At 40.6% G+C, this 27,009-nt stretch overlaps 1 protein-coding gene, 1 long non-coding RNA gene and 1 pseudogene across 4 annotated transcripts; 1 reads left to right on the top strand and 2 right to left on the bottom strand.

Moving 5' to 3' along the window:
• Positions 1–375: 375 nt before the first annotated feature.
• Positions 376–19,325, bottom strand: GINM1 (glycosylated integral membrane protein 1). 3 transcript variants are annotated; one of them, XM_014874192.2, is made up of 8 exons: positions 18,838–19,325; positions 10,371–10,430; positions 10,099–10,195; positions 7,183–7,334; positions 4,869–5,025; positions 3,984–4,114; positions 3,122–3,285; positions 376–1,311 (listed from the first exon to the last, which is right to left on the bottom strand). In XM_014874192.2, the coding sequence occupies exons 1-8, from the start codon at positions 18,940–18,942 to the stop codon at positions 1,203–1,205; spliced, it is 975 nt and encodes a 324-aa protein (XP_014729678.1). In that variant the 5' UTR covers positions 18,943–19,325; the 3' UTR covers positions 376–1,202. The 3 variants fall into 3 exon arrangements, with proteins under 3 accessions (XP_014729678.1, XP_088017873.1, XP_088017872.1); XM_088161747.1 differs by lacking the exon at positions 18,838–19,325 and adding an exon at positions 10,951–11,089; XM_088161746.1 differs by lacking the exon at positions 18,838–19,325 and having other exon boundaries at positions 10,371–10,664.
• On the top strand, positions 19,071–21,940 carry LOC148224363 (uncharacterized). Its single transcript, XR_015802474.1, has 2 exons — positions 19,071–19,608; positions 20,928–21,940. It is a non-coding gene; the product is annotated as an uncharacterized LOC148224363 (long non-coding RNA).
• Positions 21,941–24,959: 3,019 nt separating this feature from the next.
• Positions 24,960–26,510, bottom strand: LOC148224364 (uncharacterized; annotated as a pseudogene).
• Positions 26,511–27,009: the final 499 nt, after the last annotated feature.

Genomic DNA, 27,009 nt, shown 5'->3' on the forward strand with positions numbered 1-27,009 from the left:
TGCTTTCAATTCACTGAGACGATGAGAGTTGTTCCTGTCACAGACCAGCTGTAATGACCAGCGTCTGAGTAACCTGGATCTCATTAAACTAACGATAATGTTTCCTTAGGGCAGGAGAAGGGGGGAATCCCAGCTTTTGTTTCTCACTCTAACAACTCCAGCTGAACACGGGTAATTCTGATCATTCAGAAGATAACTGGTCAGTCTAGTGCCGAGTAGTTAGAGTTCTGAGGGCTTTTTTCCTATTCATTCTTTTGACAAAAATTTTTGTAAGTAAGAACAATGAAAAGTTAAGAAACAGATAATGCCCAGAGTCTGTAATGTTTGACCAACTGCTCTTTCATGAACTATATAAATGCACACGTGAACACACTCTAATAAACAACTTAAATGTTTATTTGAAAAATGTTAACAGTACAAACTGGCAGGAGTAGACTGGGCCTACTCAGCAACAGTAAGCCAGTATTTCTGTAGAATTTAATGGAATTTCCTTTTCTCTTTTGGGACTTCATAGAGTACTGCTGTCACAGATACAAAAAGCAAGCTGGTTACAACTGCTAACAATTTTTATGAGTGGAAGGGACCATAAATATGTAAAGTGCTTGAAATATAAATCTGCTGTTCAAATTTTTGTTTTGCATATATAAAATGTCAGATCTTTTGAGTAAAACAAGTGTTTGGTAGTGGTATCTTCTTTGCAAGACACACTTGTATGAGACCTGGCACCAGGTGGGGCAGCTTTGCTTAGGTTTGCAGGCACAGCTGCTGTTTGCAACATTTCCTCATCTTTTTATGAAGAATGCTATCTGTGGATTTAAGGACACCCTGAATTTCATCATCTTGTTAGTCAGGACAGCTGACTTCATTTATGGACATGAAGGCAGCCAGCATCCTGTCTGAGGTGTGGAAAAGTGACTTCACAGAAGTTAAAACCAATGGTAGCCCTCAGGGTGGAAAGCTGCTCTATTTTTGAAGCTTCTGAAAAGGCAGCTGTTCTACTTTGAAGCTTCTGAAAAGGCTGCTTGTTTATGGAGAGGCACAAGGAAGTCAGCTTTGGGCCTCGGCCTGAGTGGCTCTTTATCAATTAATCAACTGACTTAGTTTTCTTAGTAGGAAAAAACCAAGGTATTAAGATCAGGTGCCAAATATCAGATCAACTAAAAGTGTTTTTAAAAACCAGTAACTCCAAAGTAAATACGATTTTAAGTACATGCTTTCTCATCTAAATTATTTTTCTTGTCTGAAAGGTCTGAAGGCAGGCTGATGGTAGTTACAGGTACAAAGCTGACTTGATCCAGGAGAAGGATGCCTCTGAAAGGTAAGGTTACCTGGCATTAGAAAACAATACACAAAACGATTCTGTGTTCTAAAAATTAGACTTATTCTTTAACTCCCCAAACTTAGTTTAAATCAATGCATCAACTAAGTATTACTCTCATAATATCTTTTACATGAACTTGCAATGAAAAATGCTTCCAAATTGTACTGGCTGTGGTTTCTGAGAGCTCCCTTTGCCCAGTTTCTACATCTGAAATGTCAGCAGTGTAGGCTCCATCTGCTCAGTTTCACAGTAGCCTAAATCCAATTGCTGTCAGGACCTACAGCTGATTCTCCAGGATTCAGCAAGAACCTCCAGTTTTATCAGTGTAACGTAGAAGGGCATTAAAGACTTCAAATGTGGTCCCAACTCACATCTGCCACTGTCATTTGCCAGATGAGGTGCTCTGCTCATTCTTACTGGTTTACAATCCTGAGTTAAACCTTTACCATTCTTTAGAGGACTGCTTTACACAGGTAGCAATAAATAACTGTGTGGTTTAGAGGCTGGTTTTTTGGGGTTTTCTTGTCTGGTTGGTTTGTATTTTTAAAGTGGAGGAGGCGATTCAATTTTTTTATACACTCTAACAAGGCATGAGTAAGCCCCATGTTCCTCAACATACTGCAAGCTGGTTTCTGTGCTCCATCCTGACCCCTGCTATGGACAGGCCACCATCCACTTTGCTGAACCTTTTGTTTGGATTAGAATTTTCTTCCCAGTTCTACTTAGCTCAGTTTCATACCTGGCAGTGATAAGCTACTTACTGCCAGTGGTAAGCTACTTACTGCTGGGGAAAGTACAAAGTGCTTCTCCACTGTTTCTGCTCTAACCAGGGAAGCCTTCCTATCTAACAGCACACTGTGTGAAATGCCAGGGGAAGCACTGCCTCTTTTGTCACTGCAGTTTCCAACCTCCCTGATCTTCCAACCCTCCACTTTCCTGGTTTGTCAGCAGGACCAAGGCCCCTCCCCTGGGAGTACACATAAATTGACTGCATGCAGGGCCATTCAGAGACACAGCTGATCAGCTGCATTTGAGATATCAGCTGTGCTTGGAACTGATGAAGCACACTGCGCTGTCAGTTGCTTCCCAAAGAACATAAAGTTCCAAGGGACAGCTCTTCCAGAGCTGCCTAAAGTTGCTGTAAAGTGCAGGTGTCTGCCCATTCCAGCACTAAATCTACAGTGATTTATTACCTGCAGTTACTAATTCATCTTTCTGCCCCTTGTTCTGAGACCTTGCTTTCCCGAAAAATGTTAGTGTTGCTGGGAACACAGCGAGTGGACACAGCCCTTGCAGGCAATCAGCTTTATTTGTCACCTCTTGCCACCTATGCCAGCACCAGTCATTTTGGCTTGGAAGCTGCCTACAGAAGTAGGTCCCCCTTGGAGAATTCCCACGCAAATTTGTGAAGCCAAATTTGAGGCCTTTCAGAACTACTGCAAAACTACAACATGGTAGGAGTAGGAAAAGATCTGGAGATGTTGGAATTGTTTAGCCCTAGTTTCTACCCTCCTTTATTGGAACTATGCTAATAGCATCTCATAATGTAGTCCTCAGAAGACTTGATAAAAATTTGGCAGTATGACAGCTCAGCTAAAGACATGTCCAATGAAATACTTTCCCACTTCTCTGTGAAATGCCTATGTGTCAGAAGTGCACTTGGAATGGAGAGTTACCAGTAGCTTTCTCATTAAATTCTTGCTACCATTATCCTACAGAATGCACCTGCTTCTTGGAAGATTCTTTTAGTCAATATTTTGCCTTCATCAGAGCAAAAAAAGAATTATAAAAATTACTTACTTATTTTCACAGGAAGGGAGAATCACCTTTAACACTTTGATAATAAGCGTTGCTCCAACAATTCCAACAACAACAACTTCCATGAAACTAAACAAGATGGGTAAAGATTGAAACCAGAATCTGCACAATCCTTTTCTCAAGTCTTCTACCCACTGGCACATCACCTACAAAACAGGTAAAAATATAAAGATTGTAAAACAAAGCAACTGCTGGGTTTTTGGGGTTTTTTTTAGCTACTGATAAATCACATTACATGGTGATAATTTTACTTACACATAAAAGCATGATGGGATTCACTGGTGGCTCAGATACCTTTATTGTTCAAAGTTTGAAACAAGTGGTTTACTTATCTGTTCATTAAAGGCCTTTTTGGAAAATAGTGTCTGTTTTAACAAAGCTGACAGTGGGTTCTAACTGTGAGTTGGCCACAGAGGAGGCCATGAAACCCATCCTTGCCTAAGCTGGAACTGATACTTCTCCAGCTGTTACTGTGTTTCCTACAGCAGGTGAGACCAGTGGTCCATTTCTCAGAGGGGTAAGAACTTCAGCAGAGTCAGGAGAAAATGGTGGAATTTAAAGCTAAGCAGTATTTGAAATCGTCATAAACGCTTAGCTCAGGATAATGTAAATATCACAAGTGACTATCATGAAGTACCTGTGTAGTCAGAACATAGCAAGATTTAGAAGCCCAATGCATTCCTACTGGACTTGTCACTGCTGAATGGTTATTTAGGAGGGGGCATTTTTTGGTTTACTTGGGGTTTGTTTATCTGCAGAAATCCACTGGTCTTACTAAATAATTGTATTTATATAGTAATAATTATACTAATAATTAAAATAAGCAAACAAACAACAAAAGCACCTTGTAAGAAGATGGAGGTTCTATCCTAAGAGGGGTCTCTGGTAACTTGCCAGGTAATGTCTCTTCATCCACTGTAGTTTCTACCTGCTGGATGAGGTACTGACTGGTAGTTTGCAGAGGATCTTGAATATCTGAAGAAGAAAAGCTACATTTAGTGGAGAGTTTGCTTTTTGTTTGGCTCACTCTGCAGGAAAATAAAGACATGCTGTGTTTCTCTACAGAGGGTACAGTTCTCACACATTTACAGCAAGAACACAGAAGGCTTTTTTTTTTTTACTTGAGTAGTGAACTTGATAAGAAGCAGAAACAGTGTTACAGTGCTGCCTTTAGCTATGGCCTTAGCTGTAAATTTCAGCTGTCATCAGACTAAAAGGTGATGGACTAGATCAAAATACTCTACTCCAATTAAATCCTTGACAGTTTTTGATTAAACAAAACAGAAATAAAATTAAGGCATCAAATAACTTATACTGCTTTTAAGTTATTCAAGTTTAATAACAAAAAACTGTTCTGTGGTTTGGAATTGACCCAGACAGGTATTTCCTCTACAGTTCTCTTTCATTCTCTGGAAAAACGGGGAGCTGTAGAGAAACTTCTATTGCAGATCTGAGAGAGAAATCTATTCCTGTCAGATGTCTGGATTGCAGACTGCCAAGTATCAAGTACTTCAAAGGAGAACAGATTTGAAAACAAACAAATAAAAACCTAATATAAAGAGTTGAATTTAGGTGTTAAAAAAAACCAAAAAAACTAAGACATATACAAGAAAACCCTCTTAATGAAGAAACTCTTTTGCTATGTAAAACAAAGGATAAATGATGCTCTCTTACCCTGTAAAGCAGTACATCTAATAGGGATGAAAATACTAATTAACAGCTGAGATACCTTTTCCTGAGAGGTTGGGCAGTGTAAATAACACGTCGTTGTCCCTTGGCGTGGAATACAGCATGCTCTCTTTCAAAGGCACAGTGTAGCTGGAATGTCTAAGTACTCTCAGGTCCTTTACTAAAATATCTACTTCTGTTACTTCTTCCTGCTGAACCTACAAAAGATGCAAACATGATATTATTGAGTTTAAAGCAAGACTGAAGCAGGCTGGCAGAGGACACCCAGAAAACTCCAGGCCACTAAGATGTACACAGAGGGCTGTTATAACACGAATTAGTATTCTTTGTTTTCACATATCACACTTCAGTAGACCATACCACATCAGAAAATATGCTGAACAGACTGGGTCTCTCTCCCTACCAAAGCATATGGTAGTCAATCCATTGGCTCTTAACCAAATCTTATATAGCACATCACTATCCTTTTGCAGGGAGGCATTTTAGGGCATGGAAAACTCGGGTATGTAGTGAAAGCACTTGCAAACATTAAAAGCGTTGCTGAAGCAAGACTGACACTTCAGCTTTTGCAGGAACATTGCTTGTTTTCAACAACTGAAAGCCAGGTGTCGCAGCATTTGACAGCTTGACATCCTTGTTTCCAAACAAGAGACGTGCACTTGACAGATGGACCAGGCAGTGGATAAGGCATTGGCTGGATGGTTGCACTCTAGAAAGTTGCTGTCAATGGCTCCATATCCAAGTGGACATCAGTGACAAGTGGTGTCCTCAGGAATGGGTATTTGCACTGCTGCTGTTTAACAACTTTGCTGGCAGCATGGACAGTGAGACTGAGTGCACCCCCAAAAAGTTTGTTGATGATACCATGTGGTCAGCCTGCTGAAGGGAAGAGATGCCATCCAGAAGCAGCTGAACAGGCCTGAGAGATGAACCCCTCATGAAGTTCAACAAGGCCAAGTGCAAGGTGCCCCCGGGTTGGGGCAGTTCCAAGCACAAGTACAGGCTAGGCAGCAAATGGATAAAGAGCAGCCTTAGAGAGGACTTTGAGTGTTGGTGGATGAAAAGCTCAACACTGACCTGGCAATGTGCACTCACATTCCAGAAAGCAAACTCTGTCCTGGGGCTGCATCAAAAGCAGTGTGGGCAAAAGGCTGAGGGAGGTGATTCTGCTCCTCTACTGTGCTTATGTGAGACTGCTTTTGATTTAAAGGAACAATCAAGGAAACAGTATTAGCTTCCTGGTTGTTTTTACTAAGCTCCTATGAAAATGTGAAATGCATTGTGATGTCTAGTTTGAGGCCTGAAATACAATGCCACTGTTGTGTAACAACTGAATCAAATCATGCTATCTTAGGCTATTATCAGTGGGATAAAGATCTCATTGGAAAAGCCACAGACCTCTCAGTGGGGCTTTTCACTAAGAGTTAGATTCTGACATGATACAGATCCCTGTAAAAAATACTACATGCTGACCATGCAATTAATCAAGAATCAATGGTATTATCATCATTATCCTTTAAAAAAAGAAAAAGGCAGCAGAACACAAACCAGCTTCAAAAAAGCCTGACCACATGTAAGATGCAGACGTGCAGAAACAGAAATATGACACAGAAATAAAGCACTTGCTGGCTTCAGCAGCTTGATCTTTTCTACAGAATCTCTTTGGTTAGTGTATCAACTACACCATACAGGTGATTTTGAGAACTCAGTTCTTCACATTTCAATCTCAGCTAGAATTGCAACCCCTCACACTGCCTGCTATTTGTGCAAATACAGTTAGAACTGGAGGGATGGAGGTGCTTGCTTATCTCAAAATCCATGTTCATTATCAAGATTAAAATGATCTTACATGTAGTCTTCTAAGGCTAAGCTCTCAGGTGTAGTGGGCTTTCACAATACGCCCACTTGCTGTAAGTTTCCTGATGCAAGCTCTTCCCCATGCTACCTGCTTGAAACCTTTTGTTAGCTTGGAATAAACAATGGGGAAAACCTCAAGATGCAGAATGAGCCCATGCCCCTTTTGTTTGTTTTGTACATTATTTTATAAATCAACTCTCTGGCTTTGCTTGCACAAGTTCACTTATTCAAAGTGCATGTAATAGAGTAAATAATTATTAAAATATGAATAGAAGCATTCAAACTTGAAGTTTCCTCATTAAACACCCCCACTATGTTGCCAACTCTTGTGTTATCTCCCTCAGTACTGTGTTAGTTAACATTAAATATATGAAGTTAACAACTTCATGTTGTAATCACCAGCCAGATACATGTAAACCTTTTAATCCTTGGGAACTACTTGCCTCTCCTAAATTAAAAACAAGCAGAATGTTGTAGCAGGGATTTTTTTTCTTTACCTGTTTTCCATCAATTTCTGTCACTTCTTCCTGAATGACAATCAGCTGCAAATCAGAAGTGGATGCCAAAGGCCACTCGTGAACCATGATGCGGACACGGACAGTTCCGAGGCGCTGCTGATCTGGTAAGTTATCCAAGCTTCTGTTCTCCACTGTTAACACACAATGTCATGATTTTCAAAGAGAAACCACCTCAACCACAAAGCAGTACCCTGCCACAGAGAAAACAGGTGCAACTCTGACATAGATGCCTTTGCACATGCAGCACCTGAATGGAGAAGTCAGAGTACCACTAGCATCAAACCAGAGATGCCAGAAGAGCACAACAGAACATCTGCACTATGCTGATGTCCTTAACACTTCCAGTAACTCCTTTCACAACCAGTACTAATCTCTGCAACAGCTAAAACAGATATCGTGATTTTTTTTTACCAGTATGTCACCAAATCAGACTCAGAGCAGGTCTCATAACAAAGCAGAGCTGTACAATCCCCTGACTCAAGGAGCCTGCAAACAGTGTTGCACCTCTGCCTTTGAGGTTTACATTTAAGCACTCTAAGCAGAGCTCTTTGGCTTGGTTATTGCTGCATTCTTATTTCAGTTGTCCAAAGGAGCTCATAGAAGTAATTGCCACAGCCTAGCCAGCCACCTGTGTAAACATCTTGGTTTGCACAACATTCCCCTTCCTCTGATAACAGAAAAAAAATATGCTCTTTTCCAGGCACACTGCATCTCCTGCTCAAGATGAGTGCCAGTTCCCTCCTACATATTTTTCAGTCCCCCTCTCTGTTTTCACATGTGACTGGTGACACCTCAACCTCTTTTCCTACCCAAAAGCTTTCAGCTATTTCAACAATTTAATATTCTACAAGTACACACAGAACTGCCTTTCTACCCTGGCTGTTTCTGCACAGCCTTAGTCTCCTTCTCCCAATTACACCACGTCTGCTTCAGGTGAGGCCATGCTAGAACTGAAGTCTTGGAGAAGCACAAGAGTGGAGGTGAGGGATCTCTCCAGCATGCAGATACTAAGGGACATGAACTGAGACCAAACCATCCCTGCTGATCAGTCACTGGTGCTATGTGTGTCACTTGCAGTGCTGAGCCTGCCAGATGATGTGGGATAAGGCTCAATTTGGGTCTCTCAGTCACACAGTAACTACTCAGTGTGTCCACTAATTTTATGCTGTAATCCCTGTCCTCATAAAGCTATTTTTCTTATGTAAAATACAGAAAAATACTTTATGGCACAATTTAGTAATGTCTTCCATTGCCAAAATAAGTGGCAGAAAGAAAGTTCCTTACAGGTGCGAGGCAGGGCACTAACCTGGTTGCTGAAATGTTTTCTGACTTGGAGCAGCAAGCACGCATTAAAGGCCCAAAGCTTTTAAGATGCCAGGCAGCTGAAGCTCCCTGTGTTCCCAGCTTTTACCCTTTGTCAGGCTGTTCAACCACCTCCACATTCACAGAAGTGACAGATACACTTCCAAAACTGACATCTGGGGGAACTTCAAGTGGAGATGTAGGTGCCAAGAATGATCTGACAACGATGTCAGAGTACATGGCCTCTAATATTCAAAAGCGTGATTACTAAGGTCAAGTTTTGTTTTCATATACACTCAGGAGTATTTCCTCCCTCTATTAGTAAGTATCTTGATATTTCTTTAGCATTTTACAAACAACACCTGAATCTGTTGTCAATAATTTAGTAAGTAAATAGTAGAAACATTATATTACAGGTAACAGAGAGAGGTACTGTACTGGGGACTCAGACCCAAACATGGAAATAAAGAGTTCTAGGTTTCTAGTTCCCAGGTCAAGTAAGTATTTTCCTCACTGTTTCAGATTCAAAACTAGTCACTGCAAGTGCTCTAACTATGATTTGGGAAATTAACAGGAACTATAGAAAAATGCTCAGGAACTCTCAGAATTAGTCAATAAAATCATATCTATTTTTCTGGAGTACGTTATTTTGCAAGTAAATTACATTTTGCCATGGTTTTGTACCAGAAAAAGAGAAACTGATTACTGTTCTCCCTCTCCAGAAAATAAGTACTGTCAAATTAATAATTGATCATGCTTGGGAAAGAAGGGTTCAAGCAAAAAGGTCATAGCTCTGAGAAGCAATTTGAAAAAGTGTTAGTATTCTGTAAGTGCCTGATGAGGATGACCTCAGATACCAACCTAGAGACTGACTGCATCTCATGCAGCAGAAGATTGTTCTCAATACAACAGAAGCTTAAATCAAATAAGCTTAATGGTCCTTGTTTAATTAATTTACAGTACGCTCTGTGAATCTCCAAAAACATTGCAGTACTTTCTGTTTTTTCACAAAAAATGTAGCATTGAATCAGTGGAAAAACAGCAGGTTCAAGACAATTTGAAGTCATTTACTTCTGCAGGACCCTAGCAGCCGTGCAGTATTTGTGCTATAATATCCTATCCAGCAGAAACTCGTTTGTCCAATAGACACAGAAGTGATATCATTAAAAGATCTTCCTAACAACAATTCATACTTTTCTTATTGAATCTCCTTCTGGCTATATGCCAACCAACCTAGGGACACAGCCATTAGCAGGGTGGAGTTGCATCCTTCTGTTTACATTGTCTAGCTTGTAGTGCAAAACATTCTTTTGAAAATATGGGCAGTGTCTGGATTTCAGATTAGACCATTTACTCACAAGCCTGTTAATCTGACTTGTGATGAAGGCGGTAAGATTTTTTTGATCAATTTTAATATCAAAATTGTCCTACCTTGGGAAATGTTTTGCTTCCACAATGCTCTGGTTAACAAAATGTAGAACACATAGCCATTGTGAGCTTTGGTTACTAGACAACAGGGAAGCCAAATACCTCAGGGGAGGGAGTAAAATTTAAAAAAAGAAAAAAAAAAAAAAAAAAAAAGAGAATACTCACATATTATTGTTTGACAAGTTACGTGGGCAACCCCGCTTTTCATGGGAAAGTCATTTAGATAGACCTGTCCATTAACATAGGTGATATTAAAAAGAACCTGAAAGAAAGACAGCCAGAATGAGTGTATGTTTCCTGCCCCTGTGCTGCAATTCTGCTCTCAGAGGAACACACTCCATACTGACTGATGTCAGAATAAAGGTTATACTTGCAGCTGCTGCAGACTTTCTTTCACTGCATATCAATTCACTGAATAAACAAAAAACCGGACAAACCTGTCCTTTGTGAACTTCTCCACTGGTGTTCAGCATCGTAACACCAACTCTGATTGCTTCCTGGAAAAAAAAACAGTGAGAAGAGACGTAAGTTTGAGAAAACACATGAGCCACTGCACGCAACTTTCGTGTACTATCCTGGCAGAATGATTTTATATTAACCCCAGAGTACATTCCCAAGCTTTCTATCCAGCACACTGAAGGAAAAGGAATATGTTTTCTTGTTTCATGTAAGGATTAGTCTGGTTTCTTCACCTCTCTTTTTAATAAAGAGGATTGATGAGAAAGAATGACATCTGCATCCCGCTATGTATAGTTCGTGTTTTTTTGTGATAAAATAATAATAATCAATTGTTTCACAAGGATATAATGGAAGTCTCTCATATTAGCCAAAAAATAACACACTGCAAAAGGTAAAAATCAGATTCTCTAAATGTTGTTTTAAGCACTCCAATTAGTCTTCAAAATGAAGTTTAATACATGTTAGTCTATAGTAAAAAACATTTAGTTTTGTCAGCAGAAATCTCGTTTCTTTGGTTATGATTCCCAATTTATGCCTCATGGGACACCTCAAACTCACAGAAAATGGGGATTTGCTTCTTTCTTTCAAACCCTAATTGCTGTAATTTATTGAATCACTCATTCTGTCCTCTCACTTCTCCATTGTAATTTCAGGGGCTGCTTTGCAAATGGGACATTAAATCTCCCAAGTCTGTCCCTGAAAAAAATGACACACAAAATTCAAATCTTGCTTGCACATAGATAAAAGTAATGACTGCCACACTGCTTTCCTCAGACAATTCTTCAAAAATAATGTTAAGCTCCATATTTGGTTTGTGGGAACCTTAAATAAATATAACTTTATTTCATGAACACCTGGACATAGTGATATGGTCAAGTTAACTGGGTGGTGGTCAAAGGCTGGACTTGCTCTTAGAGGTCTTTCCCAACCTCTGGAAAATGTCTCCATACCTTCAGTATCTTCTTTAGCTCTGTAGTTAAGTAATTGTTTCGCAACCAACAGTTAAAAAGTGAGTCATGTCTCAATAAAAAATTGAACATGCTGAGAATTTAAAATAAATAAAATGTAAATACATTGAAAGACTTTTCATTTATTATTTTTACACAACACTAGATTTTCAGCCTGCAAATATGTGAAATATACAATACCTAACATAATACAGTCCCAGTTCATGAGCAGAAAACTTCTGAAACGCGACTATAGTGTCAAAAAATCATTGAAATAATGGGTGTTATTGAGCATACTCAAGTAGCCAGAACAGTCAAAAACTGAAAAACAACCTCCAAGTCCAATTCAGCTGGAATCTGGCATCATGAGAAGAATGGTTTAAAACCTAACACAGATAACCTTTTGGTTCAAAGTGACTTGGAAATACTTTAGACCTATTTGGCATATCAGTAGTAAAACTATCTGGCCACTAAACCAAAGAGAAATCTCTTCCTCAATGCCTCTTCTATGAAACAGGTTTTTATACTGACTTTTCTTCAAAACTTAAATCCAGCTATTCAAAGGAAATGAAAATTACCAAATTAGTCAGACAAGTGAAGCCTGTAACTGAAAATATAAACTGGCTTAACAGTGTAAACATAGGATACATTGTATCCTGTCTTCCTGTAATTTCCTCAAACCACTTCATTCTCATATTTTAAGAATTGTGTATATTAATAATAAAATAAAAATCCACCAAACTTTTAGATCTCTTAGCATTCACAACTGTCAGTCTTTTACACTCTCAAACTGTTTAACAGATTACCAAAACTTTGTGGCATCACTTCCTAGGTTTTTCTGTTTTCTGGGAATTCAAAGGGCACAAAAGATAGATTTTCCAGGCAGTCTTAACAGTCCTTCGTTTTTAAAGCCACAAATTATATCTGAGGCTTTTTTACACAGAAAGCATTTCACAATCTTTTTTCGACATCTACAAAGGGACTTACTGAGATTACAAGAAAAAGGAAACGACTGACAAAAAATAGGAAAATCCCCTCCTTTTTTTTAATCAAATGCTTTATTTGAAAGGCATGAAGGAAGCTAGATATGCTCAACAATTGACTGTTAAATGTACAAAGTTAGCTATACATACAATGATTAACTTCCTTCAAAACAGTTGTCAGCTCTGTTGACACAGTATCCACAAGAACTGTTATGAATTCCAGAACATACTTAAAACTTTCACTTGAAGAGCATGTTACATGTTTAAGAAATAAAATATTTCAGTGGATTTTGCTGTCAAATGCTGAAAAATCAGATCGTAAGGTGCAGACAAATAAGACAGTTTAACCACTTGCTGTCTCTGCCACTGAAAAAGAGAGTGCAGCTCTCTCCTGCACATCATCCTTCCCTCTCATCCATCCCAAGTCAGTGAGGTAATTTAGCTCATTAAATGGGCACAAAAACTTTCCCTTTTCTGCCAGACCATTTTCCAGTCAGATGTAAGAAGCAAGGAAGAGCTGGGCAAGCACAAGAGATACAAGAACACAGCTGGGAAGAATGAGCTGGGCTCCTTGTTCTGATGGACACAGATTATCAGACTGCCTTTGTCTGACCTTGCAGCATCTCCTTGGGAGACGTCTGTCCTCAGCATCATCTCAGTGAAGGTGATGCACCTCCTTAATGGTACAGGTTCATAAAGCTACTCAGTAACTCAGAGCAATGATCAATATTCCCCTACAGCAATTTTGTGTTCACACACAGCAGAGAACTCATACTGTTGCCATTCCTGAGATTAGTCTGTTCACATCCAGATCCAACAAATTCTACTGATATCTTCCCATATCCTGTACATCCATTCTACTCAGTTGTCATATGCTTTCATTTTGCAATTTATGACAGGTTGTTCACTATTCTTCCTATCTTCCCACGGAAAATAGCGGTGCTCCAGCTCAGTCTTAACCCTTCCGTGAAAGTGAGTTTCACACTGCTGTCTTCCCATAGCTTCCCACTGGTGTCTCCTTCAGTGTAACACTCAAAACTCAATAGGTCCTGCTGTGGCCAATCTTCCTGACCCTACACATACCCCATAACAAAATCTACAGGATGGCAAAAACAACAAGAGGCATGCCCAATGCAATGAAAAGCTAGGCAGGAGAGCAGAGCACCATCCCAGCTAATCCACTTTCACCCACAGCAGGGAAGAAGCGATGCATGGCACTGTCCTTGTTATCACAAGCCTGACTGGTACCCCTTCAATATCTGCATGTTGATAAGTGCTCAAGAGCCATACGTTGTTTATGCCTCCTAAAGGGGAGGGAAACAGATGTTGCAGGCCAACAGCTCTTGTACCAGTCTTTTTCAGGATGAAATGCCACTGCCAGAAAGTGCTCCAGTGATAATTCAAATCCCCGTCTTTCCAGTCCTGGGGCTGAAGACTCACACACTTACAAAACATCCTTTAATTTCAGCAGAGGAATTTTTTTTTTATGTTACCATAATAAAATTCACAACCTGAGGGTGGAGGGGAAGAAAGCGTTTTATAGTGCTTTGTAGATATGTCTTGCGGTTATGTACTTCAGTACTAAGAAAGGTATGTAACCCCACATCCCTTATTTTGTAAAAGCATAGCAAGCCAATCCTGCAGTAACAAAGCCACTGAGAGCAGAACACGGGAATTCTGCAGTAGTCCATACTATCGCACTGTCAAATTCTGGAGAAGCCTCAACTATGAGTGTAAAGCTTGATTGTGTAACTTACAATGCAGTATCACGCAAGTTTCAGACAGGCCTGTAATTTAAAAGGCTCTGAATTCACTAGAATATTTTAAAAAGCAGTGCTTTGACAGAGCCAGAATGAAAGGACAGTCCCAAGAAACAATTCAAGTCCCTAAGAATTGGGGTGTGCTTTCAGCTTACCATTGACCTCATTCCATACCACCAGCCCCTTGTCTCCTCCTGTGCTGGTAAATGCCTTCACACAAAACTCCAATCTGCACTAAAAATGGCTCAATCATTCTTAATGCTCTTATAGGATCTAAATATCTCTCCTGAGACATTTCCTATGATTTCTCATCTCTGTTTTAGTGCTCCAGCAGTGACATTTACAGTGGTAATGGTCACAGAACCTGCAAAGAGGTAAGTCATTCTGTTCTAGGACAGCTAGGCAGCAGCACTAACAGTGTGATGGCACAGGTACAGTAAACTAGTGAATTTCTGAGCTTGGATCAGCAGAGGTAAAGCAGGTAGTGATCATTTTCTAATCCTTTTCTCTTTCACTGTCTGCTGCAACAGAACCCAGGACTGTTAACTGGGGCAGTATAATCGCAGTAGCAGCAGAAGAGCAAGAAGGGGAAAAGATGTCAACAAAGAATATAAAGCATCTGGCATAAGTTAAAAGGGAATATTCATTAATTCTCAAAGACTAACACCACACAAATCTACAGAGAACCGTTCACCTAAGAAAATTTTTTAAAAAAGAAAAATGCTGTAAAAGAAAAAGCTGATGGGTCCAATCACTCGGGAACTTCAAACAGATCTGATTATCTGATTAAAGAATCATGGAAAAACTTCATCCACAGGCAGTGAATACCTGATGGGGTGCACTGGACAGTTTCTCCCAGTAAAGGGCTAGCTGTTGAGTCCTACACAGCTGCATCAGTCACACAAAGCCCATCATGATTCTGCTGCTAGCAGCCGGCCCACTTAAAGCACAGCTGTTCTCTATTGAGGCTCTCCAAACAAGGCTCTTTCTGCACTACAAGGCCTGTGGGAAGCCAAGCGGGCAGCCCTAGGAACAGATGGCACAATGCCTTACAAGATGGCCAGCTGTACAGAGACTCGAAAGGCAGACAGTCTCCTCACAGCCACTGCACAGGCACTGCTGAGATCCTGTTTGTGACTGAAAAATGTAAAGTCCAATGCAGGTTGCCAAACAGGTCAAAAATAGACAAAACCAATAACCTGTTTCTAAATTTGAGAAGAGATTATGGGAAGTGTCTGAATAGATAACAAAACCACCACATGATCTCATGCCACTTGAGTCCTGGTACTCACATGGACAACTGGCTCCAAATAGTGTAATTATATATTGCAATCCGGGGCTCCATGATCCATGCTTCACATAATTCTTTTATAAGAATCAAAACAGAACTATGTTGTAGAGTCTTAACTGCAATCAGGCATGACTGAATTGAGAGGTAACCATGGCAAAAGTGTGACATGACAAGTTAGAATTTCACAAGTTTGCAGGACGATAATCTGTCCCTTGTATTTCAGAAAATTTTAGTACAAATTTTTCTCCATTAAGATATGGCATTATTAAACTGCATGACAGTATTTAGGGTAAGATAACTACATCCAATATTTTCTTAACTAGCTAAAGCTGAACTCTTTCTTAATATAATAATCTAACAGGATGCTTTTGCTTTCCTGAACAAGCACACTTATTTTCATTCCTCCCTTGTTTTACAATGACTCTTATTATAACATGGCTTATCCTTCCCTTTCTCCTATGTGTGGTAGTAGAATTAACTGCCTTTGTATCCTCCCAATTAAACCAACTCTTACTATGATATTTTATCACGAGTTTTAAAGGTGAATACTCAGCCTCATATCACGGAGACACAATTGCATCATACTGCTTTAATTTAATCAAATATACATGGGAAGATGATGTCAGCTCTTTTAGGTCTAAAATTCATATGTGCTGGGCTGCTGGTAGAGAAACTGGCATAAAGCAATGGAAGAAACATTCCAGCATGTTGCTATTAACAAGTTTCTTCTTTGATTAAAATACATTGTACTCACTGCATCAAATGGTTGAGGTAGTGAAGATTATTTCCTGCTGTTGTGAAACAACTCATTCAAACAGAGGTTTCTTGCAGACAACAAATAATATAAAAACATTTTTCTTCCATGCAACTGATTTGAACTAAAAAAAAGTCTGGTAGGCAAGTACGTTATTTAGAAAGAACTCTGCTGCCTAAATTATCAAGAGGTAAACAGAATAAGCAAATAATATGGTGTTAGCACTGGTTTTAGCTAATTCCTATCAGCACATTAAAAAAATATTCTAAAGCACAAAACCTTACTCCTGACCTTGCACCAGAAACGTTACTTCAATGTGAAAGTCAGTTGTCTTATTGCATCATTCCCTTGAATTTTTTTAAAGCAAAAAAAAAAAGCCCAAAACAACAACAACAAACCCCCAATTTTGTCTAAAATCAATCCATTTTTGGTCCAGTTTTGCATATCCAAATTTTTTGAGGAAAAATAAAAACCAAAACAGACATACTAATGTTAAAAAAAAAGTCCAGATTTCAAAACAGCTTTTTAAAGAAATTACAAGCATTGCACAACAGTTGAGGCATTCACATTCCAAAGCTGAACAAAAGCATTTCAGCCTTACAAAATGCTATTCCAGTGTCTTAAGGTTCTTCCTCTATGGTTTCTGTAACACCATTGCCATCAGCAAGGAGGTAAACCTTAACACCAGCTTTAATCCCCACATGGAAGAGTTAACAAAATGTGAATGTTAGTGGAGTGCAGGCAGTGAGTTCACAGAGTTGTAGAGCACAGTCCAGCCAAGGCAAAGCTGAACACATTGATGCTGCCTGCTCCCAACCAGTCTGCAGTCCCAAGCCATCCTGAGGAAACACAGTTATTCTGACCCCATCACCCACTGCCACTGAGCTCATGGCTTCTGAAGGCAATTTGACAACACGGCATTCCCACTCTGCCCATCCCCACTGCCTTAGGCATTTCTGTTCCTAACAGCCCACCAAAAAACAGCTCACTGTCAAAAAAATCGATTCTTCTACTCAAAATTTTCTCGAGACACACTGCTCCTTTTGCATCAAAACTGGTCCTGTATGTATGAAACTAAATAGTGCAGGAGAAAAGAAGTTTTCATTTTGCTAAATTTAACATTTAAAAAGAAAAAAACCCACTGAAGTAAGCACTTGTATGTCCCTTTTTGACTCTTAGAAGAAATTTTCTGCACTTACTTAGGCCACCAGACCCATATAAAACTAAAAGAGGGCAGACACTTCCAAACTAGCAAATCATGAGCTCACAAGACCACCTGAGCAGTACGGCACAAATGGACAAACTCAACCCCACAAACAGCACGGCTGTGCCCATAAGGCATCACAGTTCCTAAGCCAGGCCCTACTCACACTCCAGAACATACCTGCTCTGTCTCTGAGCCCAAGCTGCCTCATGTGGGACTGCCCCGGCACCCCTGTGCCCTGCTCACATCCAGAGACAGCAGACACAAATGTGCCTCCCTGTCCTTTAAAACTGCCAGCAGTGACAGAGAACTTTAATGCTACCAAGCTGTAGTTTCAGTGTGGAAATGTGACAGTTTCTGGGTAGAAGGTGAGCAAGAGTCTGTATTACACAGACTTCTCACTTAATTACTGTCACTTAATAAGCCTTTCAGCAAATTCAGCACTCCCCTTCTCAGAGGGATAAGCAAAGTACCCAAAGGCTGAGCTCCCTCTGTTCTATTTAGCACACCTCACTTCAGGCATTCAGGCACTTTTACAGGTGTCCGAAGATCCGGATCCCCGTTTTGAAATCAGAGCTAAGGAGGTCTCTCTTCAAAAGTTCATGAAGAGAAGCAGAAACCAGGAAGTAAGGCCAGGAATGAATCCTGCTTCACAACACAGAATGTGCCAGTGCAGGGCCTCTGTCAGGCTTTCTTGGAAATGTTTTACTTAAATTACACTAACAAATAAATAACTTTGGAAGGAAAAAAGACATAATAAATTTGGTCAGGTAACAGTTAACTTCACTTTGGCAACACAAGTTGACTACAAACTCCTCACAACTCTTCCCTCTGTGATCTTACACTTTGGATTCACAATTAAAACAATTTCAGAGGATATTTGTGATCACGATTCCAGCTCAGGCAGAAGTACCCAGTCCTTCTGTAATTCCACAGGTCAGAGCTCACCTGGTTCTGTGGCAAATCTTTTTATTCCCACTGGAAAGTTCTCCTAAGTAGTACCCAAAACATTCCTTCCACTCTTTCAAAAAGCCACCAAATTTAAAACTGATGTCACCAAGATACAGCATAGATACTGCAACAGAAAAACAGGCAACACAATGCCCTGTGTATTTACAGATATACACCAACACATCAAAACCCTTTCCTCGGTTGGATTCACGAGCAGGCTAGGCACAAGTGTGACCTAACGCAGTGCGTACTTCTACGGCACTGAACCACGGAGATGTAGGCGGACAAGCCTGAAAACACAATATAAACACACCCACACCGCACAGAAGTAACCATTTCCCCCCTCAGACCTGTCACACACGGCACATCGAACCCTATACAGGCGAACCAGCACAGGGAGAGGGGAAAGAAACCCTTTCACCCCGCGGCAGGGTCCGGCTCACCCCTGTGAGGGAGCGGGGCAGGGGCAGGAAGAGGAACAGGGAGAGGGGTAGGGACAGGGAGAGGGGCAGGGAAAGTGGCAGGGCAGGGATAACCGGCTGGTCCCGGCGGTACCTGTCCCAGCGGCGCGGCCGGGCCCAGCAGAGCGGCGGCCAGAGGCGGCAGCAGCAGCGACAGCGGCAACAGCCGCAGCTCCCGACGTCCCAGCGCCGCCTCCATCTTGCGACCCGGGAATTAAAAGCAAGTGAAACATCAACAGGCGGGGCCGGGAGGAAGCGGGGAAGGCGCCAGGAGGGGGCCGGCCCTGCCCGGGCCCTGCCCCTGTCACTGTCCCTGCCCCTGGCCGGGTAGCGCCGCCGCCAGGAGATCGCGGGTTCGGCCTTGCGGAGTAAGGCAGGAGTACGGAGCTGCGCCTACGTTTAATAGGCGATTGCAGCCTTTGTAGGCATTACGAGAGGTACCCGTAATAGATAGCGTTAATAATCGCAGCTGCTTGTGAAATGGCCGGCGTATGTCGTGAGGCGCCTGCTGTTGTCACCTGCTCTGCGTGGAGAGGGCCCTAGGGCCGGAGCAATACCGGGCTGAGGCCTCGGCACCACACTGCGAGAAAGGGTTCTGGAAAGCAAAAGCAGACAGAGTGCTCCAGGAGGGAGCGAAAAGAGTCATCGGAAAGGAAGAAAGCACAAGATAAAGTTTGCAAGAGCTAGAGGTCATCATCCCAAAGAAGAGAAAGCAGAGGGAATCTTAGTAGTGGCAGTCAAAGCCATGGAAGTGTCAAGCAAAGACGAAGAAAACAAGCTGGACTACCAAGTCCTCATTGGATTTGAAGATAACAAGTGTTTTATTTGCACCAGGAAATATTGCCTTACCTTTTAGCAAAAAATGGTAAGCGTGGCAGATATATTGAACACCTGGTCTAGGGAGATTTTAGTGCTGCCATAAATTAGCTGTCCTGTTGAAGCGATCTTCAGCCTGATTTTGTATTGCTCTATGACCCCCTATTCCTTGATAACATAAATCATAAAACCCACAGAAACGTCTTACTTTGTATTCAGTTCCCATTCATGAGACACTGATACGAACATCTGGCACAAGGAACAAGACATTGGAAAACGAGGCTTAAGAGAGTCGTATATTGTGAAGTACGTTTCACACACTTCCATGAAACCCTCAACTATTTAATTCCTAAACACAATTATCATCAGCAGTTCCTACTGTTTTAGAGATCACGAAAAACAGAGCTAATTGCATTTGTACTATCCACAGAAGTCAGTAACAGAAGAAGGGATAAAAGCTGACATCTTAATTTCCATCACCTTTGTTCACCATCACCTAGTTTATCTCATTTCTCACATACTTGTCCTTAAGATTTTTTGATTTTTTTTTTTTTTTAATTTGTCGTGCTTGGTAAACTGAAAGCAATAGGTAAAAGATCTGTTCACTGTGCAGTCTCATGAGGCAGAGAGCTATGAGGTAAGTGAGCTCCCCAAAAGGGCTGCAGGAGCATGTTCAGGGATATGAGGGCTGTCAGAATGCAGCTCTTGTCAGTACTTGCACTCATTTGCATGTGCTGGTGGGAGGAAGTTTAAATTACCGACATTCATAACTATGAGTTGCATTCTCTAGAAGTCAGAGTGGGGGTTGCTTTCCAGCAGAATAGTACAGTGTTTTGCGTAATAGATTCATTACTCCAAATGTTTACGAAATGTACCAGAGGCATAATGATTAATGTTATTGGGGTACGTTAAAATGGAGGGAAGCAAAGATCTCTGATCTGCAGAATTTATAGATTCAGCAAAATTCAGGTTGGGTTCTGAGCTGACCTTGAGGAGTTTAGTATCTCACTGAACTGGAGTAGTAGACTAATGCCTATTCATTTTTTACTATCTCTATTTGCAAGTTGCCTGCTAACTACCTATCAAGCAGTGCTTTCCTTCTGTTTCTGTTTCCATTGTTCCTTCCTTTTTCTTCCCATCTTTTCCACCTCTTTTCTTCAATCCTATGTCTTACTCTCTTTTTATTCTACTGGAACTTGATTAAAACATCAAAAATGATGGACTAATATTGCTTTCAAGTATTTCTATTTTCTTCAAATTTCAAAGCTTCCATTAGTCTCCCAGTGTAACAGATGTCATAACAGTTTCATTTAATGTCAATTGTAAAATTCTTTGCAATAACTAAGTAACTTATGATCAGTTTCACAGGTTAACTGTCCTTGGGTGAAAGAGGAGCTACTCAGTGCTCAGGAAAAGCTGGGAGCATAACAAGGCTTTCCCTTTGGGCTCAGCTATGAGGCTCTTAGGCTCCTCCAGTCTGCCAGTGAACATGTCCTGACATTTTAAACTGTTATTAGAATATGCATCATTTTAAAATAGATAGTATTGATACTGCTTGAGTTGCTGTGAAGAGTGCCAGAAGTTCATTGGATTTTTATTTAAGTTGAAAGTGATGTCTTTGACCTGTCTAAGTAATTGTGAAAAACCGTTTTTTCTTTGAACCTTCATTACAGGCTCGGGTTATTAGGAGGCAGAAGCCAGTGTAAAGAAGAAGGAAATTAGGATTTAGTTTCTTTTATGACTAAAGAGAGTGATAAAAGCCTACTCTTAGTAGTATGTTTTCTTACTGAAGTGCAAAGAGTACTTAGAGTAGCAAGTAAATAGTTAAATTTCAGGCAGCAAAGGCTTGCATGAGACTGATGTACCATTTACATTCCTCCTAAAGTGTCAGAATAATAAATGCAAGGTGTGCTATAGTGCTTTCTTCTGTCGATAACTGTTGTATGGATGGCTTAAAACCAGCCTTGAATCAATTCTGAATTGACATACAGACTAGGAGTAAACTCACAAAAACTATACAACACTGTCAACCACTCAATGACAGCACAACGTGGAGGCAGAACACAACGCCCTGCGGTACAAATCTTGTCCCCAGGACCAGCCAGCTCTGTCTCCAGGACCGTCCTGCAGCAGTATAGCATCTAAAAGTAAATTCTCTGCTTGCCTGTTTATAAAGGTGTTACTAGATCTGCTATTACTTTTACTGCTACTTAAAGAGGAGATCCTGCTCTCACCAATCTACACACACCTCTGCACTCCCAGCTCCTGCTCCCCCCTTTCCTCTTCTCTGGTTCCATTTTACTGTACCGTGAGTCAATTCAGGTCACTAATCTGGCAGAAAACAAATCCAGCAATAAAAAAAGAGAAATAGTTTTACAGCAGTTTAGTGACTTGGACCAACTCATTATGTGATGAGTACCAGAGCATGATCTGGAAAGAAGTGAAGACAGTGGCCTGAAGCAGAAGTACTCTATGCTGGGAAGCAGGATCCCTTCTTTAGAAGGCAATAAGCCTGTTTAGATGAGTCCAGCTGTAACACGTAAGTCCAAGAACACCCTACATCGTGTGCACTACGGGAAGGGAATAAATTCTCTTTGCTTGTCTGTCCTTTCAGAGGTGCCCACAGTACTATAGGTCATGTTGTGACCATGTATTCACAGTAAATATTTGTTAATCGTTTTGAAACCCTCTAATTAATATCTGTGAGGTAGACTGGGTAAAAAATAAGCACACAGCCCCTCAGTGTGCACCATGCTCAAAAGCTGAGTGATCCACATCAAAATATGTACTCTGCCATAGGAGGTTGCTTCTGGGGCAGTGTGGCTGTGTGCCTTTCATTTTCGCCATCTCCTGCAGGACAGGTTCCCTGGCAGCCTACTCACAGCATTGTCCACAAAATGGGATTAATTACCTGATGTGCAGCAAGCCAATAGTTATACACTCAAGAGAGGTGCCCTACTTTAATTGATAAAAGGTATATCCTGCCTTGGAGCTGGAGACCAACTCTGAAAAGGGTGTGTCCTATTAAAAACATCATAGTATTGTAAGTAAGCATCATCTGTTTTCCTTGAAAGGTGGTCAGTTTAGGACTAGGCAGTCTCATAAAAAGCAGTTATTCATTGTATTCTAGTGCATATGATTCTGAATGGAAAGGGGGCCCATCCATATCACTATCACCATCATCTCATTCCACAGGAGTGCAGATCCTGTTGGATGCTGTCAAAGGCAGGGAATAAGATAAAATCCTTTCCTTCTCTGTGAATCAGTCCAGTGGCAGTGTCCTGCACTGTAGCTGTGACACTGCAGCTGATTTCTTTTCAGCTAGTGGGATTGAAAATTTTTTTGGTATTCTCATGGAATGCATCTGAACATTTCCATGCATATCTATGTAGAGAAGATGCAAATTTAGAAAGGACATTTATGTGAGATATGAAATGAATGTGAAGTGTGAAGCTGTGTAAGTGAAACGAATATTGAGTTCCTAAATGCAGACTTTTGTTAAGTGTATACTTACTTTTCTGTGACAATCAGCACAAAAAATATAATAATAATAATAATAATAATAATAATAATAATAATAATAATAATAATAATAATAATAATATAATATTAACAACAATAAAGTAGAATAATTGTCTTGCAAAAAGCATACAAAATGTGAAAGTGAGGTGCTCTGGATGCCGTTAGAAAAAAAATGGGGGACATAAGTAGTTTGGGAATTAAGGTAAAGCTTCTCTGCATGGGAATTGATTGTTTCTCCTTATCTGACCTCATCACTCCTGCTGCACCTGAAATCTATTCCAAGTCACAGAGCAGAACCAGTTATTGCTCACCTCGCTGTGCTCTGTGCAGTCAAAAGCTGCCTTTTTGGTGCAACAGAAAACAGCTCTTACAGAAGCACACATTACTGAGGCCAGTGCTTATGTTGGGAAATTCAGCTTTCTCCCACCTCCTGTTGGTGGGAAGTCTTTACCTTTTTATTTGAATATTGTCTGCTCCTGAGTGTTCTCATTTCCAAACTGCTGGGAACATGAGATTCCAAAGAGCAAAGTACTTAGCAGTAGACCTAGTTAGAAGCTTTTTAGATGGAAATTAGAGGGAGATTTGTGTTCATTTATTTAGGATTCCTGTAGTTCTTAGCAGAATGTGACAGCAGTCCCAGCAACAGAAAATCACAATGACTCTGGCAGTCTCCTGAGAAATAGGAAATGCAGGGTAGGGCCTGCTTTCCCAGATTCCAACAAGAGTCTTAATAGGAATCTACTAGAAAAAGGGATCATGTTGCAGAAGTCCCAGTGGTCTGGTAGCAGTGCCAGTGCTGCTCAGGCTCTGCAGAGCCCTGGATGGAGGCACAGGTGCACTGTCAGTGTTGCCTGGTGTGCCTTTGGGGTGTGTATGTACAGAGCCAGCGTACTGGGAGCTGCACACCAGGGACCATAAGTCTGATCTTATCTGGGATTTGGTGCTCATAGAAACAAACACTTCAAAGACTGACATAGTGGTTTGCAACAAAGTCAATAGCTCCATTTACTGATTCAGGGATGCTTTTATAATAAATAAACATTAATTACACAGTTATTGCTGTGAACCTAGCCCATTGTCCAAAGGAAGCACATTTCTTGCCTAATTAAAAGTCTTTACATAAGAATACGTTTTTATAATGGATTTGAATAGCTGCTGTGCAAATGATTAAAATGATGTGTCTTCCTGCTCACACTTTGTAACAACATAAAAAAAAAAAAGAATAAGCATGCAGTAAAATGTAGCACCAATTAGAAAATAATGTGTAAAAAAAAAAGGTAGGTATTTCCTAGCGCTGTGCTGGGACAGCTTGCTTCCTTTGGTGGGGAGTAAGATAAAGGTATTAGTAATGTTTAGTAATGTTTAGTAATTAGCAATGGCTTGCAAGTGTTCAAAGATCAACAGATTCTTTCACAGGTGCATTTAGGGGAAAATGTGGTCTGTTCTGCTGTAAGTTATGGGTCTGACTGCTTTTTCAAGGCAAAGTCAATGAGTGTCTCCTAAGATCATGTTGAAAAGGAGCATCTTTAATAAAGTGTTTGTGCAGTATGTATGCACGTGTCGTGATTTTTAACCAGCCTTTCCAGAACAGCGTTTCCAGTCTCTGCAGTTGTTAATGCTGCTGAGCTGTCCTTTTCTCTTGATCTGGAAGTGATGAGCTTTAGCAACAGCACAAGCTCCAAGCTCCCCCCTGTGGCACCACGATTTTACTATGCAAGGAACACACTTTGCTTTGAGGGATTCATAACCAAGAGCTCTGAACTTTGAGGAAGTACTTGAGCCTATGCTGGAATGATTTGAATACAGTTCATCCTCCTGAGCAGACCTCTGCATCAGGGCAGGTAAGCCCAGGGGTTTGCTTGTGTAGCTGGGTCTAGCTTAAGTTCTTTTGCGTAGAGGTGAGGTGACAAACTGGGGAAGCATGAGTGAGGGAGGATGTGTGCCACATCATTATTTAATTGTATTTTCTTTTTAAACCGTGAAGTCTTGTAGACCTGCAGGCCTTAATATTATTTCCTCTTCCATGATTGTATCCACTCGATTTGTGTTTAGTTTCCCCACAAAAGTGAGAACAAAACCAGGTCACTCATCTTTCACAGCCCTTGTCCTGTTATAAATATTCTAAATTGTGCATTTTGTGTTCAGTTATATCTAAGAGAAAAGTAATTTACTGGCCATACATAGACACCTGATCATCACTACCTGCTGCCTTCTCCCAGTAAAAGGGGAGCAGTTCTTGTGCTGAGAAATGGCAGTCATCCTGTGTGAAGAGAACTGTGTTTCATTTGATGTTTTCTTTTGCTGTGTGAGGGTAGCACAGGATGCAATACATTTTATGTTCTGTTTCACAGCATCTTCTGACAGCAGTGGATGTGGAACTTTGAAAGTCAGATTACGGACAGAAGTAACATGTAATGATCCAAACCATGGTCTTCCTAAGCAAGATATGGTGGCCAGCTTGTTTCCATTTGTGCTGACAGATAAATGCCTCATTCCACATGGAAAGTAGACTTGACTATTATAGATCATTGAAGCATTTCCTTTGAAGAGAAGAATTTTCAGTTTCTCTCCAATAGGACTAATAGATGAAAGCATTACCATATTCTTGTAATCCTTATTCTTGTTATTGGTGAGTGACTTTAAAATTTCTGAAATAACATTGGTAGGTGACTTTATAATAAGAGAACAAGATCTTGCTGTCCATCTGTCTGCCTCTTCCTTCCAACCTCTTTGACTGGGATATTTGGGAACATTTCTCATCTCTAGTTCCATCAGGAACTAGAACAGTGTCTTGTTAAGTTTGAGCTGCTGGGTATTAAAGACTGAAAGTTGTGCCAAAAGGAGGTGGAACTCTCTTCCATCTTTATTTATGGCCATACATAAATTAAAGATTATGTTTCTGTAGCTTGCCTTACTTCAGAGACACTTCACTGTGGCTAACAGTTGCTGTAGTTTAGATGGGGGAAAAAGATATCGATGTGATTTTGGCTTGATGTGGTATCTCTAGGTCACGTTTTAAAACCTGTGCCTCAGGTTCTTCAGTAACTTTAAGAGATTTCAGAAGTGGATGTTTTGTCGTCTTGGTTAGCACAAGTTAGTGAGAAACCTCTTTTCAGAGGGTGCTTTTCAACTGAAAAGCATCTTCTTGGGCCATTGCCCTGTTTCTTCCTGTTCTCTCACAACTTCCTAGAGCCATCCCATAATTCAGCCTGTGGTTATGATCAGACTCGTTTTGATTTGTGTGTGCACACTGCCACTACTGAGCAGAGTGAGGAAACTGCTTAAAACATAAAGTTTATTTTATAGCATGACAGTTTATATCAAATTAAGAAAATGGAATCCAACATGATAAAACTACTTGATGCCTTTTAAAACTATTTTTTCGACATTTTGTCGAAGATCAGTGGCTTCTTCTAAAGGGTCAGGCATTTTTCTATTTTAATTGTATTGTCTTGAAAATTCTTGCTTTAACTTGACTCAGTGTTGCCTCTCCCTGCACTTCAGTAATTCACCAGAAGATGGGGCTTAAGGTATTGTCAGTGAACTAGAACCGAAGGACTTTCACTAAATCCTTTGGACTGGAGAGTTTGAAATGTGTATTCTCTCCTCCTTGTTTTGCAGAGGAAATCCTGGATCAGCATGACAGCTCCTCAGGCCATAGCACCTCAGACTCAGAAATCTCAGTGATCCCAGATTGACTGGTACCAGCACAATGTAATTAAGCCAGAATATCATCACCTAAGACACATCAAAGAACAGAATCATTGTACCAAATACGAGAATCACTGTGCCCCTGGGAAATGCTAGTGATGTTCTTTGAGATTACTGGGAAACTAATGAATGGGAGAGAGAAGAGTGTTTGCCTCATGTTGCTGCCCCAGTCCCAGCAGACACCGCTGTTACAGACTGATAACAGTTGGGTTGGAAA

Source organism: Sturnus vulgaris, chromosome 3 (genome assembly GCF_052056855.1).
Source record: "Sturnus vulgaris isolate bStuVul1 chromosome 3, bStuVul1.hap1, whole genome shotgun sequence".
NCBI classification, from domain to species: Eukaryota; Metazoa; Chordata; class Aves; order Passeriformes; family Sturnidae; genus Sturnus; species Sturnus vulgaris.

What these genes read in the sequence shown, in the direction of transcription:
- GINM1 (XM_088161746.1), bottom strand. Translation starts at nt 10,544, where the DNA reads ATGTACTCTGGGGTTAATATAAAATCATTCTGCCAGGATAGTACACGA. An exon ending in GCCCAACCTCTCAGGAAAAG is followed by an intron (nt 4,115 to 4,868) that starts GTATCTCAGCTG and finishes TTTCTTCTTCAG; the next exon opens with ATATTCAAGATCCTCTGCAA. An exon ending in CTCCCTTCCTGTGAAAATAA is followed by an intron (nt 1,312 to 3,121) that starts GTAAGTAATTTT and finishes CTTACCTTTCAG; the next exon opens with AGGCATCCTTCTCCTGGATC.